The sequence below is a fragment of the Zea mays genome, chromosome 4, assembly GCF_902167145.1.
Source record: "Zea mays cultivar B73 chromosome 4, Zm-B73-REFERENCE-NAM-5.0, whole genome shotgun sequence".
Lineage (NCBI taxonomy): Eukaryota > Viridiplantae > Streptophyta > Magnoliopsida > Poales > Poaceae > Zea > Zea mays.
Window position 1 is genome coordinate 16928690 of NC_050099.1, and position 17142 is coordinate 16945831.

Consider the following 17142-nt stretch of genomic DNA (forward strand, 5'->3'; position numbering starts at 1 on the left):
AAACTGCGCCGGATCGGAGGATGTCACATGTGATCTTCGTTGCGCGCATCTCGCGCCTTCCGTGACGTCGCTCGCTCGAACATCGCGCCTCATGCGTCGCCGTCGCTACTCGCACGTCGACGGGCGTCGCTTGCTCGCCGGCCTTGGAAGTGCCACCTCCTCGGGGCTTCGGGGACGCCGCCGCTTGCCCGCACAAGGGCCCCGCTGTCGCTCGCCTTCTGGATCGGGGAACCGCCGCCACTACTCCGGATAGAGGAACCTCCGCCACCGCACGTCGAGATAATGGAGTTGCGGCCACCGGCCTGGGAACCGCCGCCACCGCACAAGGGCATTGTCGTCGCTCGCCCTCTGGATCGGGGGCCGCCGCCGCCGGCCTGGGAACCGCCACCACCGCATGTCGAGGTCTGGGAGCCGCGGCCACCGCAGCCACTGGCCGGGGGTCCACCGCCGCGCGCGCTATCGGACAACCGTCGTCGATAATGAATCGAGATGGGGCATGAAAAACTGATCCCTAGCACTACGGATTTTCTTTTATAGACATCTGGACCTGTTCCGGCTCGACCGGATTGCACTATCTAGCCTGGGCTTCCTTTAGTTATTGGAAGCCCGGCTCGACCGGATTGCACTATCTAGCCTGGGCTTCCTTTAGTTATTGGAAGCCCAAAGCTCCTAATATACAATATATATATATAGCCATAAGTTAAGTCAGTTGTCCGTGCTTTGTTATGATTGTTATATATAATATAAATAGGTATTGAGATATTTATTAAAATATAATTATTGTTTTTTTCTAAACACTGCGGCGTGTGGTGCGGGAGAACCAGTTGGGACAGGCCCCGAGTGTCAGCACGGAGTGAAGCCGTGGTAACACCAGGTGTCTATATTAGGTTCTTAATAAATTAGTATAAATTTTATAAACATTAAGGTACGTGTGGTGTGGTGGTTATCTCCAAATTTCTAGAGCAGGATTTGTGGGTTATAGTGCTCGCTCTGCACTATTCGCTGCTCGGGTCTAGGAAATAATACACGCACGGTAATGAATGCCCCTAACAGCTGGAAACTTGGCAAATAGATGTGAGATGGCTAGTTTGAAACCGGTAATGATAGAAGTACTTAGCTTTTTAGTAAAGCAATGGATGCTCGAGCAGGAAACAACACTTCCTTTTTTTTTTGGATGTGCTAGTGGATGCTCGAACCGGAAACATCGCGCGCAAAGGATTTGTTCCTTGCAAAGAGAGGCTGATTACTGAAAAGTTACACTACGCGTGAACTATTGCAGGCTGCTGGCTTTATTCTTCCCTGTCGCGCGCGGCAAGAAGAAATAAGGATTCCCTGCCGTACTGGACTAAGCTAGAATATTGCATGCCGCGCCGTGCTGGTGCGCGTGCATAAATATCCATTCCATGCAGACCTCCTCCCTTCAGAAACTATGCACTATCTAGGTTTCTGAATAATCCAGAGCGAGCAAATTAAAGGAGAAGGAGAGAGCGAGGGGGAGAGAGGGAGAGATGATGACGACCCAGTAAACTAATAATCGTCAAGAAAAAAAAGAAAAGCAACAAGGCAAGATGGCGGAGGCCATCGTGGGGTCGATGCTGTGGAAGCTGCAGCAGGTGGCGGTGAGTGAGGCGCGGACGCTGGTGGCCGTGAACGAGGACATCCGGAGCCTCCGGGACAAGCTCATGTGGATGCAGGCGTTCCTGCACGACGTCCAGCCGTCGCGCCGCGTGCAGCCCAACGAGCTCATCAAGGTGTGGCTGCAGCAGACCCGCGACGCCGTCTTCGACGCCGAAGACGCCGTCGACCAGTACTTCGTCCAAATCGATCTCTCAAGGTACGTATAATATACCACGACTTTGACACCAACCAATTGTGACGGCAAAAACATTCTTTATTAAAAACTCCATCAGCTTCATCCTTTTGTAGCTGAGCCCAATATCTAAGCTGAGTGTGTACCTGTGATACATTAATTGCACGGTGAACTGACCAGAAGATGTGACTCTTCACTTAAAAACATCTCTATTAGAACTCAGCGGGATGAGCACCACCCGATTAACAAGATCATACCACAAAGCTAAGTTCTGACCCCGCTGCGTCCTACGAAACACAACATTGAGGGGAATTGTAACTCAAGATAGACGCAACCGTATCACTTTTCTGTCTCACAATACGATATAGTGAAGGATATTGGCATATTGCCTCATGAGCAGTTTGTCTTCCATCCACACATCCTCCCAGAATTTTATTTGTTCACCATTACCTAAAACGAAAGATCTAGGTAAAAAACAAAATTTTCACTTTCATAATTGCAGACCAGAAATGAGAATCACCTGGCCTGTAGGATACTTTTGACAAGGTGTCCTCTTAAGATATTTATTCCGCAACATCCTTTGCCATACTCGATCCTCATTAACTAGCTTGAAAAGCCCAATTTGGTCATTTGCCTTGATTCCCACCAGGGCCGTTCCTGACTTTTGAAGGGTCCGGGACAAGATTACAAACAGAGACCCCAACACCATAAAAACTATTTTTTACTATTATATATATATCAACTAATTATACTTGATGTACCACAGAAAGACTTGAGCAGTAAAAAATAGAAGTAAGATTATTACCTCATATATATTGTAGAGATCAACTTAAAAATGTCTTCTAACATTTCTAGATGCAAAATCATCAATGATGGCTTCAATATTGACATCATCTAATAATTTCTTCTCGATATATAAAGTTGCTAGCCCGTTTAAACTTTCTTGAGACATTGTAGACCTTAAATAATTCTTCAATAACTTAAGCTTTGAGAAACTCCTTTCAGTTGATGCCACAGTTATTGTATAGTAAATAATATCTGATAAGCAACAAATATATTGGGATAGCAATCCATTCTCTTAACAAACTCAAAAATATATTGGTATAGTAAATAATATATGTTTCTATCCTATATTCCTATTGGACTTTGTGTGCGGTGGGACCCCTGGGAGATGGGGGCCCAGGTCGGCCGCCCCTCCCGCCCTGCCTCAGGCATGACCCTGATTCCCACATGACCTCCAGTCAGAATAGAGTCTATCCACTCACACCAAGTATTCGAAAAGCCCTTCACCCTTAAGGTTTGTTGGACAAATGACCATTTCACCTTATTATAGGCTTTTTCGAAGTCAAACTTGAAATTACTCCGCTCTGCTATGCAATTCATGTATAGTCTCATGCAATACAACCACCCCTTTCATAATATTTCTACCAGGAATGAAAGCGGATTGAGTAGGACCAACAGTCTTTGAAGCAAGGGTTGAGATCCTATTTGTAAGAACTTTAGTAAAGATCTTAAAGCTTACATTCAGTAGACAGATGGTTCTAAACTGTTATTATCTCAGCATCCCTGCACTTGGGCAGAAGAATGGTTGTACCAAAATTTAGACTAAAAAGGGGTAATTCTACTAGCCAACAAATCATTCTTAATAACCGACCAGAACACTTGAAAGAACTCCGCAGGGAAACCATCCGGACCAGGCGCCCTGTTGTGCTCCATCTAGAAGAGTGCCCTACGGATCTCTCTTCTTCAGTGAACTAACTAGTTAAAACGAATTCTCTAAGTCCAACACTGGATATATCCAAAACTTGATTCTCATCAAAGTTCAACCTCAGAAGGCACTACCGGAATCAATAGCTTTGCCGAGTGCCTGAAGCACTCGGCGAAGCCTTAAAAACACTCGGCAAAGGCTTTGCCGAGTGTAACACTCGGCAAAGAAGGCTCGGCAAAGCCTCCTTTGCCGAGTGCTTTTTGTCAGGCACTCGGCAAAACTCTTTGCCGAGTGCTAGAGAGCACTCGGCAAAGAAAAGTGGTCGTTACGGCGTTGGGTGACGGAGACGGTGGCTTTGCCGAGTGTCTCTTGTGACACTCGGCAAAGAAGTCTGCTTTGCCGAGTGCCTTCCAGGCAGCACTCGGCAAAGAATACTTCTTTGCCGAGTGTCACAAGTGACACTCGGCAAAGAAACCGCCAGGGAGGGTCCCCATGTCAGGTTCTTTGTCGAGTGTCTTAAGTGGCACTCGGCAAAGACGACCTCTTTGCCGAGTGTCAGCGACATAACACTCGGCAAAGAACCTAAGCCGGTGTCCAGGTCTGTGCTCTTTGCCGAGTGTTATGACCCAGACACTCGGCAAAGAGGCTCTTTGCCGAGTGTAACACTCGGCAAAGTGACCAGTATATACCTTTTTTATTTGTTTTTGTATTCCATCCACACAAACAGAAGATATCACATATATATCATATATATACATCACAGATATCATCACAGACATAAATAGCCAACACAAACATAAATATCCATCACAAACATAAGTGTTCAACACACGTATTAAACACAAACATAAGTCTCAAACGTCGCAAGCTCTCACATAAGTATCAAACACAGACATAAGTATTATACATAAGTTTTGAAGTCTAAAACAATGAAAACACAACACTCATGGAGGTGGGCGGTTTGACCGGGGCTGCGTTGGGCTGAACCCTTCCGGAGGGTTGTTGGATGCCGCCCCAGATTGGCCCTGCACAGAGAAGAGATTGCATGTGTTATACCAGATGCATTACAAACATGTAACTACAATTTTGATACTCACAGGAGTGTGGAAGAGAGTAGGGTCAACTGGGGGGAACAATGGAGGTGGCGGAGCGATGCCCTGTGCGGCGCCAAGGCTCTGCATGTACTGGAACATCTCCGCCATCCTTTGATCAGCCGCCGCCCGCTCCGCCATTATCCTCGCCTCCATCTCTTGACGTTCCCTCCTCTCTTCTTCTAGTTGGGTCTGTAATATTACAAGCCAACGTCATAGTAACTCAAAGAGAAGGTATATAACTCAAGAAAGGACGAGTTACATAAGCACTAACCTCGAGTTGCTGTATGCGATGCTGTGAGCTATCGTGCCGAGGTCGTATGGCTGGACTCGAACCCGTGCTCCTTGCTCTCACCTGAGACAGAGTGGGAGTGGAGGACGAGTCGATTGCCCCGTCGGCAATCCAGTACCGCCCATGTCTCTTGCCTCCTCCGACCCTCATCAGCACATCGGGGTCGATCGGCTCGGTGCTCGGATCATAGTCTGGGCCATGGACCTCCTGCGCCATGGCGGTGTAGTCATGGAGGCGGCTGTAGACGGCGGGGTTGGTGTAGGCCTCGGGCCCGTCATCCGGGTTGTAGGTGACGTCGGACGTCGCCTTACCCTTATGGGCCATAGCATAGACCGAGATCCACGATGGCTGACATCCACGCATAATTCAACGGCACGATGGCCGGCAATCAACAATACTACATATTAACCTAATCATGCACGTATATAATTAACTCAATATTAAAACTAATCATTTCATATAAATCATACACGTATAACATAAATCAAGCAATCACCTTGGAGGTTTCGTCGCGGGCGAGGCGACGGGGCGCGGGCGAGATGACGGGGCGCGGGCGAGACGACGGGTCGCGGGCGAGGCGCCAGGCGGGCGAGGGCACGGCGGGGAAACGGCGGGGTCACGGCGAGGAGTGCGGCGGGGGCGGTGGGCGGGGGCGGTGGGCGGGGGCGCGACGGGGGCACGGGCGAGGGCGAGGGGTAGGCGAGGGGCACGACGGGCGAGGGCGAGGGCGCGACAAACGAGGGGCACGGCACGGCGAGCGCGAGGGCGAGGGCGAGCGCGGGCACGGCACGGCGAGCGCGGGCACGGCACGGCGAGCGCGGGCACGGCGGGCGCGGCTGCGGCGTCGCGAGCGCGAGGGCACGGCGGGCGCGGCTGCGGCGAGGGCGAGCGCGGGCACAGCGGGCACGGCACGGCGAGGGCGAGCGCGCGGCGGCGCGGGCGCGGGCGCGCGGCGGCGGCGCGGCGCGGGCGCGAGGAAGGGTACGGCGGCGGCGGCGAGGGCGCGGCGACGGCGAGGGCGCGGCAACGGCGGCGGCGTTTGAGTGAGTGAGTGAGAGAGAGAGTGAGGAAGATGCGTTCGGCCGTTGTATGTAGGGCGCTTTGCCGAGTGACCGTGATCTGGCACTCGGCAAAGTTTTTTTTCATTTTAAAATACGCTTTGCCGAGTGCCAGATCGCTAGCACTCGGCAAAGCCTTCTTTGCCGAGTGTCGCCCAGGAGACACTCGGCAAAGACTCTTTCCCTATTCTTTGCCGAGTGCCACGCAGCTGGCACTCGGCAAAGGAAGCTTTGCCGAGTGTCTTATTCAGACACTCGGCAAAACATATTTTTATTTTTTGATTTTGTCTCCCAAACTTTTTGTGGTATGTTTCTACACTATGTAGACCTACATGTATCATTTGTGGACAATTATAACATAGTTTTCAATCGTTAGTAGATTTAGTTCGTTTTTTTGAAATTCTTCGGAAAATTAAAATTTGAACTGCAGGTCACTCAAAACTTGGAAAACCGTGCATGAAAAAATGATATTCATGTTACTTAGCATAAGTTACGACCGATTTCAGAAGCGTACCGGAAACTTCGAGCAACATGTTCACTAAACATGGCCGTCAACTTGGCATGCACATGTTTAAAAATTGTATAAAACACAAACAAAGTCAGAAAATCATGAAACTTGTCCACGTGTCATGATATCATATGTAGAGGCTGTGATAAAAATTTTAGAATGTTTGGAGAAAGTTGTGAGACACTATGTGTAGAAACTCTAAGAGATTCACATTGAAACTCTATGATTTCATGTGTAGTCCTCTAGGTTTAAGAACTTTAAGAACTTTTAGAAACTCTAAGAGATTCACATTGAAACTTTAAGAACTTTAGTAAAGATCTTAAAGCTTACATTCAGTAGACAGATGGTTCTAAACTGTTATTATCTCAGCATCCCTGCACTTGGGCAGAAGAATGGTTGTACCAAAATTTAGACTAAAAAGGGGTAATTCTACTAGCCAACAAATCATTCTTAATAACCGACCAGAACACTTGAAAGAACTCCGCAGGGAAACCATCCGGACCAGGCGCCCTGTTGTGCTCCATCTAGAAGAGTGCCCTACGGATCTCTCTTCTTCAGTGAACTAACTAGTTAAAAACGAATTCTCTAAGTCCAACACTGGATATATCCAAAACTTGATTCTCATCAAAGTTCAACCTCAGAAGGATCTGATGAACTAACGATATGCATTTCTTTTTGTGTATAGATTCCCTAGCTGGAGCCGTGCCATCTTGGGTTTCTTTGCCAGCTTTACCACCCAAGTGGTTGTCCGTCGCGACCTCTCCAGCAGGATCAGGCTGATCAATGGAAGGCTGGAGGGAATCATTGCCAACAAGGACAGGTACAGGTTGGGAGAGTCTACTACGCTGGGAGCAATTTGGAGGCCATCTAGCTCCACGTCACCGCTCTCGGAAATGATGTAAGTGCTTCTCTCCAAGCCTATCCACACGTTAGCATCTGTTGTGCATCCAATTGTATATGTGTGTTTGTGTGTGGTGGGGGCGTCCGGTTGATTGATTGTGTGAGCTAGGTAGAGTTTCATGCATGTTAATTTCCTTTCTTTAAAGGGAGTATCGGTACCAAATCTTGTACCGCTGAAGCTTTGTCGACCTAAATCAGAAATATAATGAGTAACTTCAAAGATAATTAGCTAATTAAATTATTTGCGGCATATCATGATTTCACTTAAGTTAGAATCCAATAAAAATCTAAAACAAATTTTAGTTTAGAAGGTAGGGAAGTATAAAGATGTGTCAGCCTAGCGAAACACATGTAGAGATTTCACTTAGGTCTCGTTTGTTTCCTTTCATTTCGAGGGATTAGAATCATACTAATGAAATAGGCTATTTTTTAGAATGTGACATTCCACCACTTTTCAAAGTTATCATATAAGATTATCTCAAATTCATGGGGTGAGAGATGAAAATTGATTCTATAGATTTACATGTTATTTTTCTGATGTACAATTTATAGCACGCTCTTCTAATTGCTTCGCTATGACATAAATGTAGTATATAACTATCTCTCTCATATGATTTTGGATAATACACAAATATATTACATATATAAATATATGAACTTAATTAGTTTTGTCTAAATTATAATTATTGAAATGGAATTCAATTCCAACGCAACAAATGGGCCCTTAGTGTTAGTTTAGGAGCTAGAAAACCGTAGTGAATTGGAGGAACTAAAATCTCTTTTTTATTTTAGCTCCTCCAATTCTATTAGGTTTTGTGCCTCCCAGACTTGCCCTTCACAATGGATGTGCTCATCAGCCATCGGACATAACTGTAGATGAAAGCTCTCGGGCTGCATGCTGATGGCAGCTTTCTACTCTGGTGCCCTCGGTTTTGTTGGTGTGCTTATTTTTACCCTTAGTCGTGTTTTTTACTCAATTTTGTCCTTCTGCTTTATAACACTGGAAAGGTAAAACTGAGAAAAAAACACGACTAATGGTAAAAATGAGCACACCAGCAAAATCGAAGGCACCACCTTAAAAAACCCCTGATTTTATTTTGTCCAGTGGCCAATTCAAACACGAAGCTCATTAGGATCATTACATTAACACAACAGGGCTAGCAGTATTGACGATAAATAACAATGAGCAGCAATTCTCTACTGATTTAATAAAATTGGTCCGGGTGACCCTGATAATGATATTGGCTATAGATTCGCCACTGTTCTGACATGTCCTTCCATCCCTCACTCCCACATCTCTTCTTCCGTCTGTTAGTCCAATTCCTCTTCTTTATCTGCAGAACCTTCGATGCGGCTTGGTTGGTAAATCCTGTGTGCTTCGTGACTGCACACAGGCAGGATTGACTCGTATTCCATTTTTTGTTCAGCTTCATAGTAGGCGTACACAAAAGTCATGTAAAGTGAGTCAACCTCGAGTTAGTTCCTCCATGGGATTAACCTTTTACTGCATTATCATTTGTTATGAACCTTTAATTTTTTATTTAATTGATTAAAATAGGATTGGACAAGTAGCCTCTTCTACTTCAAAATTCAAGTCATCCACGCCAAATGTCACACCATCCCCTACTAGCTACATTTATCAAAAAAAAACGAAATGAGACATAAGCACAATTGTTGTTGGCAATCTATCAGAAATACAAGATACCCGTACAACTAACCATCCCTCACTAGGAGCAATTAGTATTATCTAAGTAACGGTCCCTAATAATACCTTCAATCTATCAAAAACTAAGCAAAATTACTATTTTCAATCTACCAAATCCCTTACTAATTGAGGCACTACTTATTTTCAATCTATCAAAAACTAAGAATGATTACTATTTCCAATCTAAATCCCTCTCATTAGGTTCTCAAGCTGTACTCAGAAACAGAATGATTCACTTGAAAGATAATTAGATTAATTAAGCCATATAATGTTTTCACTTAATTTAACTATAAAAATGTGGTGGTGCTGTAGAATTTTCACTTTCTTTAATCTCACAATGGGTGTGCTCCCAGTAGTTTTTTTTGGCTTTGGTGTGGCTGCATGCTCATAGCAGCTTTCTGCTCTAGAGAAAATTCCTCCCTGATTTTAGTTTGTCAACACTTCCTCGTCCAGTGGTGGATTCAGGCACGAAGCCCATTAGGATCAGTACATTAACACAACAGGGTTAGCAATATTAATCTGGTGTTCGCATATATGTATGCATGTTTATTGTTGGTGAAGTTTGTTTTAGTACTATTGGCAATTATCAATCCAACTCATGATTAACGCTAGCTAAATCATGACAACAGGGACGAGGTGGTGCTGCCACTGGTGGGACGAGAGGAACTGGTGCGCAATCTTAAGAATTGGCTTTATAAAGGCAGCGGGAATCATAAAAATGTGATCACCGTGACGGGGGAAAGTGGAGTCGGCAAGACAAAGCTGGTGAGGAACTTGTACGACAGCAAGCAGACCCTGTCTCACTTTGACATCTACGAGTGGGTGAGCTTTGGGCCCAATCTCAGTGCCTCTGATGTCCTCAAGATCATCATCAGACGCATTACAGATGGAGAAGAATGTTCCAAGGACAACATAGAGAGGAAGCTGCGGGAGATACTGAAAGAAAAGAAGTATCTGTTGGTGATAGATGCTGAGCTCAGTAACTCGGAGTGGAATCGCATTTTCGCTATGCTCCCTGACCCCAAGGATGTGGATGTCGATGCTGCCAGCAGAATAGTGAGGATTTCTCAGATTCCGCCACATAAGCCACCCCCACACTATCAAGAAGCCAAACTTGAGGTTCCGAAGTTTTATGACCAAGAAGTAGTCATCAATCTGTTCAAGGAAACCTTCCAATCATGTGGCAGAAATGAACTTCCTGACGAAGCAATAAGAGAATACAGACAGAGAATCTTGGACAACACAAAAGGGTTGCCGCTGGCAATAGTTCTTCTGTCAGGCCTTCTGCGGACCAAGGAGTACCCTAGTGAATGGGAGACGGTGTTCGAGCACCTGGACAGGATGCAGTCAAAGCAGATCGACAAGATTCTATCCCTCTGCTTCGATGACCTTCACTATGACCTGAAATCGTGCCTCCTCTACTTTGCTGCATTGCCAGTGAATACCTTTATCAGGGCAAGCAACATCGTGTGCATGTGGATGGCGGAGGGCTTCCTGGTACCCAAGGCCACAACGGTGGAAAAAGTAGGAGAGCAGTACCTGATGGAGCTGATAGATAGGCGCCTCGTCAACTTGGCGCCAGTGGGCTACAATGTTCCTGGGTACGAGCGTGTAGCTGTTCAGAGCAAAGTACACGCTTTCCTGCAGCTCGAAGCACAGGAGCAATGCTTCGTGGAGATCCACAGTGGTGACGACATCCCGGCTTTGTCGGATGCACGACGCTTGTCACTCCAGAACCACAAAGACAAGTATGCAGCACTGTCACACCCGCTGCCGAAGCTGCGAGCCATCCTGTCAAACTTTGAGACGGAGCAAGAGGCTGCACAAGTTGCTGGCGAGAAGCCACCAGATGAAGCTGGAGAAGGGCAACATGGAAATGGATGCCGGCCTGGTTTCAACAAAAAGAAAATGCAAGCCAAGTCTTGTGTGCAGGACCTGCTACGGAACTCAAGGTTCCTCCGTGTCATCCATTTCAACGGCCTCGAGGTGGACAAAGAGCTTCCTGACGAAATCGGCAAAGTTGTGAAACCTGCAGTACGTCCGAGTGACCTCCTGCTCCTTGGAGAAGATGCCGCCGTCGATTGGCAGGCTGTGCAACCTCCAGACTCTTGATGTCCGGGGCACCTCGGTCCGAAGCTTGCCAGATGGGTTCTGGAGGATTCAGACGCTCCGTCATGTGCTGGGCGACCGTCTCATCCTGCCTAAACGTGTTGGTGACTTGAGGAATCTGCAGACACTCAACAGCGTGAAGCCCGACTATGGTGACCCCCATGCCTGGGACGACAAGACCTTCAACCACATGATCCGCCTCTTGTACTTGCACATCCGGCGCGGTGAGAGTCTGGGCGTCCAGGAAATCTTCTCCAACCGCAAGAACAAGGCTGCCTTGGTAAAAGCAGTATCCATTCTCAAGTACCTTGTCGTCCTCATCATAAAAGCTCCTGTGATCCCCTCAGAAGTGTTCACTAGGTCCAACCTCCAACGTCTCAAGGCAATGGAACTGGTCGGGAAGCTTGACCTTCCTAAAAATGGCATCCCTGAGATGGATGTCCGCAATCGCCTCCCAAACCTCAAGAAGCTGAGGCTTATGAAGACAATGGTGTCACAGGAATTCATTAACCAACTTGGAGGCCTACAGTTCCTTTCCACCCTTGAACTAACCAGCAATTCTTTCAGGGACAGGGAGCTTGTCTTCACGGAAGGATTTTGCAGCCTCAAAGAACTGACATTGCATGAGGAGACACTCGAGAGGTTGGAGATACATGAGTCGGCACTTCCCGAGCTTGGGGATCTGGATATTGTCGGCCATAGGGACAAGCTCCATGTTGTTATCCATGGTCATTCCGTGCTCGTGCAACACATTGAAGCAGAGGATGAAGATATTTTTAAGGTTACGGAAGTAATAACGACGCAACAAGTCCAAGTGGAAGACCACAAAGTCTGATTACAAAGCCTGAAGATTGAATGTGAACTGATGTGCTTTTATGCACGCTTCTGATTGCAGTGTATTTTTATATATGTGCGCATGTGTATTTTATTCTGTGTGTTTCGAAACCTGGTGTGCTTCTGTGTGATGACTGTAATACAATGTACGGGTCACCCGTTTTATAATCACGGTGTGTATTTGTTGTGTTGACAAGATTAACAAAGCTGCAATTATATATATATATATATATATATATATATATATATATATATATATATATATATATATATATATATATATATATATATATATATATATATATTTGCAATGGATGTGGGATTCACATACCTGATGCAGATACCCAAAGAATTGGTGTTGTATTGGAGCGAGCAATGTAGTGTATGCAGGTCGGTTACCAAACAAAAATCCGTAAGTAACAAAGTTTTTCGGTTAATAAATGTACGGCAATATCCCAGGTCCCTTTCGAATGTAACCTGTGCAAAGAGAGCAACATAGTAATTGCAGTTAAAGATTTAGTTCGGTGTAACAGATGAGATGATCATGAATTTGAGTAAGCAAGAGCTGAAATGAAGTGTAGCTGTGCAAGCATACCAGTTGAAAGGAAGTATTCAGATCCAAATATGTCATACTTGACAAACCTCGAAGAAGAAAACAGACATCATTTCCGCTACTATGCATTATGATGTATCAAACACATGTCACAAGTACATTCTCGAGAGCAACCATTATCACAGATGTCACATGCAGTAGTCCTCATTGTGTTGGCCAAGCTGTGGGAGGAATAGAGAATAGTTTAGAATCAGGAGAAGGTCATAATAGTGCGGTTAGGGGATTTTATGTTACTTCTGAAGCCATTAAGTTGAATGGATGCAGTGATGAAACACCTGGTATTTTACAGTTCTATACTAGGAAGGAACCATAATGAAAAAGAATAGTATGACAATCTTAGACTAAAAGAGGAATAATTTCCATGTTGTACAGAAGGAGATGGGGACACAAACAAATGAAGGCAACATTGTAGATTCAGAGAAAGGGGAGTTAGACAAACAAAGGGTGACATCTCAGAAGTCAATAGAGGGGACGTCTTTGCAGAATCAGGAAAACAACACAAAAGAAGAGCCAGGAGGAGTTGACACAGCGGGCTACAACAATAGTCGCTGATGATAGGAGATGGACACAGAAAAAATGGGATTCAAATTAATAAAGGAGGAGGACAGTCAAGGCTTAGTAGAGAACTTAAAAGACTAAGTATGACATAAGGACTCTCATCGGGAATATCAGAGGAATGGGGAAGAAACCCAGAGTTAGACAACTGAAAGACTTAATTAGTAAAGAGAAGGTGGACATTGTTGGTATACAGGAGACTATCAAGCAGGGATTTATATGGATCAAGAATTGAAGGGTTTTATAGAGGGTTATGCTTTTATATCGAACTGCATTCTGGGGGAATTTTGGTAGGGGTCAAGGATGATAGATTTGAGGTGTAAGGGTGGATTAAAGGAAGATTTTTTGGAGGTGGATATCAGAGATAGATTAAACAAAATTAGATGGAGACTGGTTTTTGGTCTATGGTCCTACAGACCACGAGTGCTCAGAAGATTACTTCAAGGAACTAGAGGACTGCTGCCAAGTTTCTAAGCTTCCCACTATGTTAGGGAGTGACTTCAATCTAATCGGGAACCAAAGGATAAAAGCAACAGTCAGGGTAATCATAGGTTGATGAGGCTTTTTAACTGCTTTATTAAGGATAATCAACAAAGGGAGATTAAAAAGATGGGGCCTAGATTTACTCAGACAAACAAACAATACCAGCCTATCATGAGTAATATAGATAGGGTATTGGTCTCCGCAGACTGGGAGCAACAATTCCCATGCTGCTTAGTACAGACTTTACTAGACTCGGGTCTGACCACTGCCCTCTAATATTGGATGACGGAGTCACAAGTAAAAAAGCAAGGGAGTTTCGGTTTGAAAAGAAATGGATCAAGAGAGAATGGTGCAGGGAACTAATCATGGAAAAATAGAATGCCAAACTGCAGACATTCCACTAACACATATTCTGTTAGCAAATGGCATGGCTTAATGGCTAACTTGAGATAGTTTCTGAAAGATTGGGGTGGTAATGTGAAGGGAGAAACGAAAGAATTAAAGAAGATGTCTTGTATCAAATCAGAGAATTAGACAAGCCCCAAGTACTGAGTTTCTAATAACTAGTCTATCATAATCAAAGCCTGAAAGGAGTGACAAGCCCCATGTATTGAGTTTATAATAACTAGTCTATCATAATCAAAGCCTGAAAGGAGTTTATAATAACTAGTCTATCATATACCGCTGTGTATGGATGGAGCAGGGATTCCAAGATTTTCTCAACCTGCATGTAATGCTGTGTCTTTCGCCCATGTATTGAGTTTACAATAACCAGTCAAATCACCAACAATTCCCCGCCATCCAAATAAAGCCTAGGAGGCGGGACAAGCCCCATGTATTGGGTTTATAATAACTAGGCTATCATATACCATTGTATATGGGTGGGACAGGGGTTCAGAGATTTTCTCGACCTGCATGTAATGCCCGAGGGCTATCTTTCCCCCGCAGATCGGGATTGGGTGCAAATCACCACCAACTTTCCACTATCCAAACAAAGCCTGAAAGGGGATCTTCCCCCAAAGGTAGAGTTTTTTGGGTTTACCTTGGTGATCAGGATTGGGCGCGAATCACCATCAATTCCCCACTATCCAAACAAAGCTTGAAAGGAGGAACAAGCCCCATGTATTGAGTTTACAATAACTAGTCTATCATATACCCTAAATTACTACAGAAGTACAGATAAAACAATTTGACTATCAAAACTGCATGTTAGTACATGTAATGGAAATAATAAAGCTAATCAATATCAGATTACAAAGTCTGCTACCTCATGGCGGTTATTCTTTCCCTATTGGTTAATTGCGCTACGCCCAGCTGTCTTATTGAGTTCCATCTCCTTCATGGCCCACCTCATCCTTTCTGCATCTTTCAACATTCCAGCTTCAAAGTACATGTTCGACATCAAAACATAGAATGTGACATCATTGGAGCCTGACTGGAAGAGGTCCCTGGCAACGAATTCAGCTAGCTCAAGATTACCATGAAGCTTACAACCTGCAAGGAATGCACCCCACACACACTTGTCTGGGCACAACGACATTCCCCTGATGATTTCATATGCTTCGATAAGTCTACCAGCACGCCCTAGCATGTCAACCATGCAGGCATAGTGCTCCAGTGTAGGTGACATTTGGTAGTCAGAAAGGATGCTGTTGAAATGCTTCAGTCCTTCTTCAACAAGGCCTGAGTGACCACATGCCACTAGAACTGCAGTGAATGTGAAAGAATTTGGTCTCACCCCTTCGTTTTTCATCAGGGAGAAGAGCTTGAGAGCCTCTTCAGAAGCCCCATGGTTAGCATATGCACTTATCATGGCACTCCAGGACACAACACTCCGCATACGCAAACAGTCAAAGACATTCCTTGCACTAGCAATCTCACCGCACTTTGCATACATGTCAACAAGAACATTGCCGATCCTAGCATCTGTGTCAAGCCCATGATTCCGGGCAAGCTCATGCACCCATTTGCCAGTCTGCAAGGCTCCTGAACGTGCGCAAGCAGACAGAACACTGACCAAAGTCACACAATCAAACCCCACTTTCTCAGTAAGCATCCTGCGGAAGAACTTGATTGCCTCAACCACATCAGCATGCTGTTCATACATTGCAACCATCGTGTTCCAAGAAGCCAGACTGCGTGCTGGCATTCCCTCAAACAGAGTTTGTGCCATGGGAATGCTCCCGCACTTCCCATACATTGCGATGAGCGCATTAGCCAATGGAATGTTTGCATCAAACCCCAACCTGATCACGAACCCGTGAACCATTTCCCCGGCATCCAGCCATTCTTGGCCCTGCAAGCAGGGCAGGAAACTGATCAGAGTGATCTCATTAGGAAGGACACCCTCAGCAATCATCGTGCCGAACAGCGCAACTGCCTCCCCAAAGTAGTAGTTTTGCACGTAGCCAGCAACCATGGAAGTCCACGACACGACCGTCCGGGATGAGCCATGGCTCTCTGCAAAGACCAGCTCAGCGTCGGCCACCTCCCCTTCCTGAAAGTACATCGTGATGAGAGCGCTGTGCACAAACCCGTCCCCTGCGAGCGCGAACCGCACTACGTCGCCATGCACGGCCCGTCCAAGCCACAGCTCACGCGCAGCCGCACAAGCCGGGAGCACAATTGGGTAGGTGTAATGGTCCGGCGCAACACCGGCGGCACGCATCCGCTTGTAAAGGGCGAGAGTGTCAGCGGCGTGTGACAACTGGGAGTGGGAGTGTGCACGGAGGAGAGTGTTCCACATGTAGGCATCGCGTACAGGCGTGGCATCGAACACCCTGCGTGCGTAGGCGAGGGAAGCAGGCGCCACACCGGCAAGGAGGCTGGTGGCGAAGGCCGGGTTGGCGGATACACCGAGGACGATGGCACGGGCATGGATGGGGAGGAGGGCACGTAGGGAAACTGGGGAGGAGGCGGAGGCAGCAGTGATGAGGCGGGTGTACCGGTGGACGAGGGTGGACTTGATCTGCTCCACCACATGGGGGAGGACCCTCATGTTTTCATCGATAGATCCGTTGACACATGATTCCAGTCCCTAGGTTGCATCTGTTTTGATTTTCTTCTGAAGCTTGGTTGGTTCAAATTTGTCTGGAGAGATCATCAATGACCGGTTCAACCATTCCTGAAGCAATGGGCAATGATTAACAAAGATGGATCCGTTTAATTTGAGGTGACTAAGGGGGTGTTTGGTTAGAGGGACTAAAGATTAGTCTCTAGTTTTTAGTCCCATTTAGTCCTTTTTTTTGCCAAACACTAGGACTAAAATATAGACTAAAATGATTTAGTCTTTAGTCCTTCACATAGGTGCTAAAAGAGACTAAAAGCCCATAATTATCATGTTGCCCTTACCTTTTTTATAGATAACTAATATTATGAGTATATTCTAAGGACATTTGAGTCTTTGGACATTGTATTTACTGATTTTAGAATTTGTTTAGTCCCTAGAACCAAACATGTAGGGACTAAAGTTTAGT

General features: G+C 45.8%; 2 protein-coding genes across 4 annotated transcripts; one reads left to right on the forward strand and one right to left on the reverse strand.

The window, feature by feature from the left end:
* Positions 1–1422: 1422 nt before the first annotated feature.
* On the forward strand, positions 1423–12211 carry LOC103652889 (putative disease resistance protein At1g50180). Its single transcript, XM_008679873.3, has 3 exons — positions 1423–1834; positions 7153–7365; positions 9702–12211. Exons 1-3 carry the CDS (start codon positions 1569–1571, stop codon positions 11182–11184), a joined length of 1962 nt encoding a protein of 653 aa, XP_008678095.1. The 5' UTR covers positions 1423–1568; the 3' UTR covers positions 11185–12211.
* Positions 8243–16821, reverse strand: LOC100384484 (Tetratricopeptide-like helical). Of its 3 annotated transcripts, none has more exons than XM_008679472.4 (4): positions 14934–16821; positions 12611–12789; positions 12347–12492; positions 8243–8794 (listed from the first exon to the last, which is right to left on the reverse strand). In XM_008679472.4, exon 1 carries the CDS (start codon positions 16662–16664, stop codon positions 14955–14957), a length of 1710 nt encoding a protein of 569 aa, XP_008677694.1. In that variant the 5' UTR covers positions 16665–16821; the 3' UTR covers positions 8243–8794; positions 12347–12492; positions 12611–12789; positions 14934–14954. The 3 variants fall into 3 exon arrangements, with proteins under 3 accessions (XP_008677694.1, XP_008677695.1, NP_001170485.1); XM_008679473.3 differs by having other exon boundaries at positions 8243–8997; positions 14934–16806; NM_001177014.1 differs by lacking the exons at positions 8243–8794; positions 12347–12492; positions 12611–12789 and having other exon boundaries at positions 14753–16672.
* Positions 16822–17142: the final 321 nt, after the last annotated feature.

Excerpts from the sequence above, each read along its gene's own strand:
- LOC103652889 (XM_008679873.3), top strand. The coding sequence starts at position 1,569 with ATGGCGGAGGCCATCGTGGGGTCGATGCTGTGGAAGCTGCAGCAGGTG. Across the intron at positions 1,835-7,152 it reads GTCCAAATCGATCTCTCAAG|ATTCCCTAGCTGGAGCCGTG; the intron begins GTACGTATAATA and ends TTTTGTGTATAG. Across the intron at positions 7,366-9,701 it reads TCACCGCTCTCGGAAATGAT|GGACGAGGTGGTGCTGCCAC; the intron begins GTAAGTGCTTCT and ends TCATGACAACAG.
- LOC100384484 (XM_008679472.4), bottom strand. The coding sequence starts at position 16,664 with ATGAGGGTCCTCCCCCATGTGGTGGAGCAGATCAAGTCCACCCTCGTC.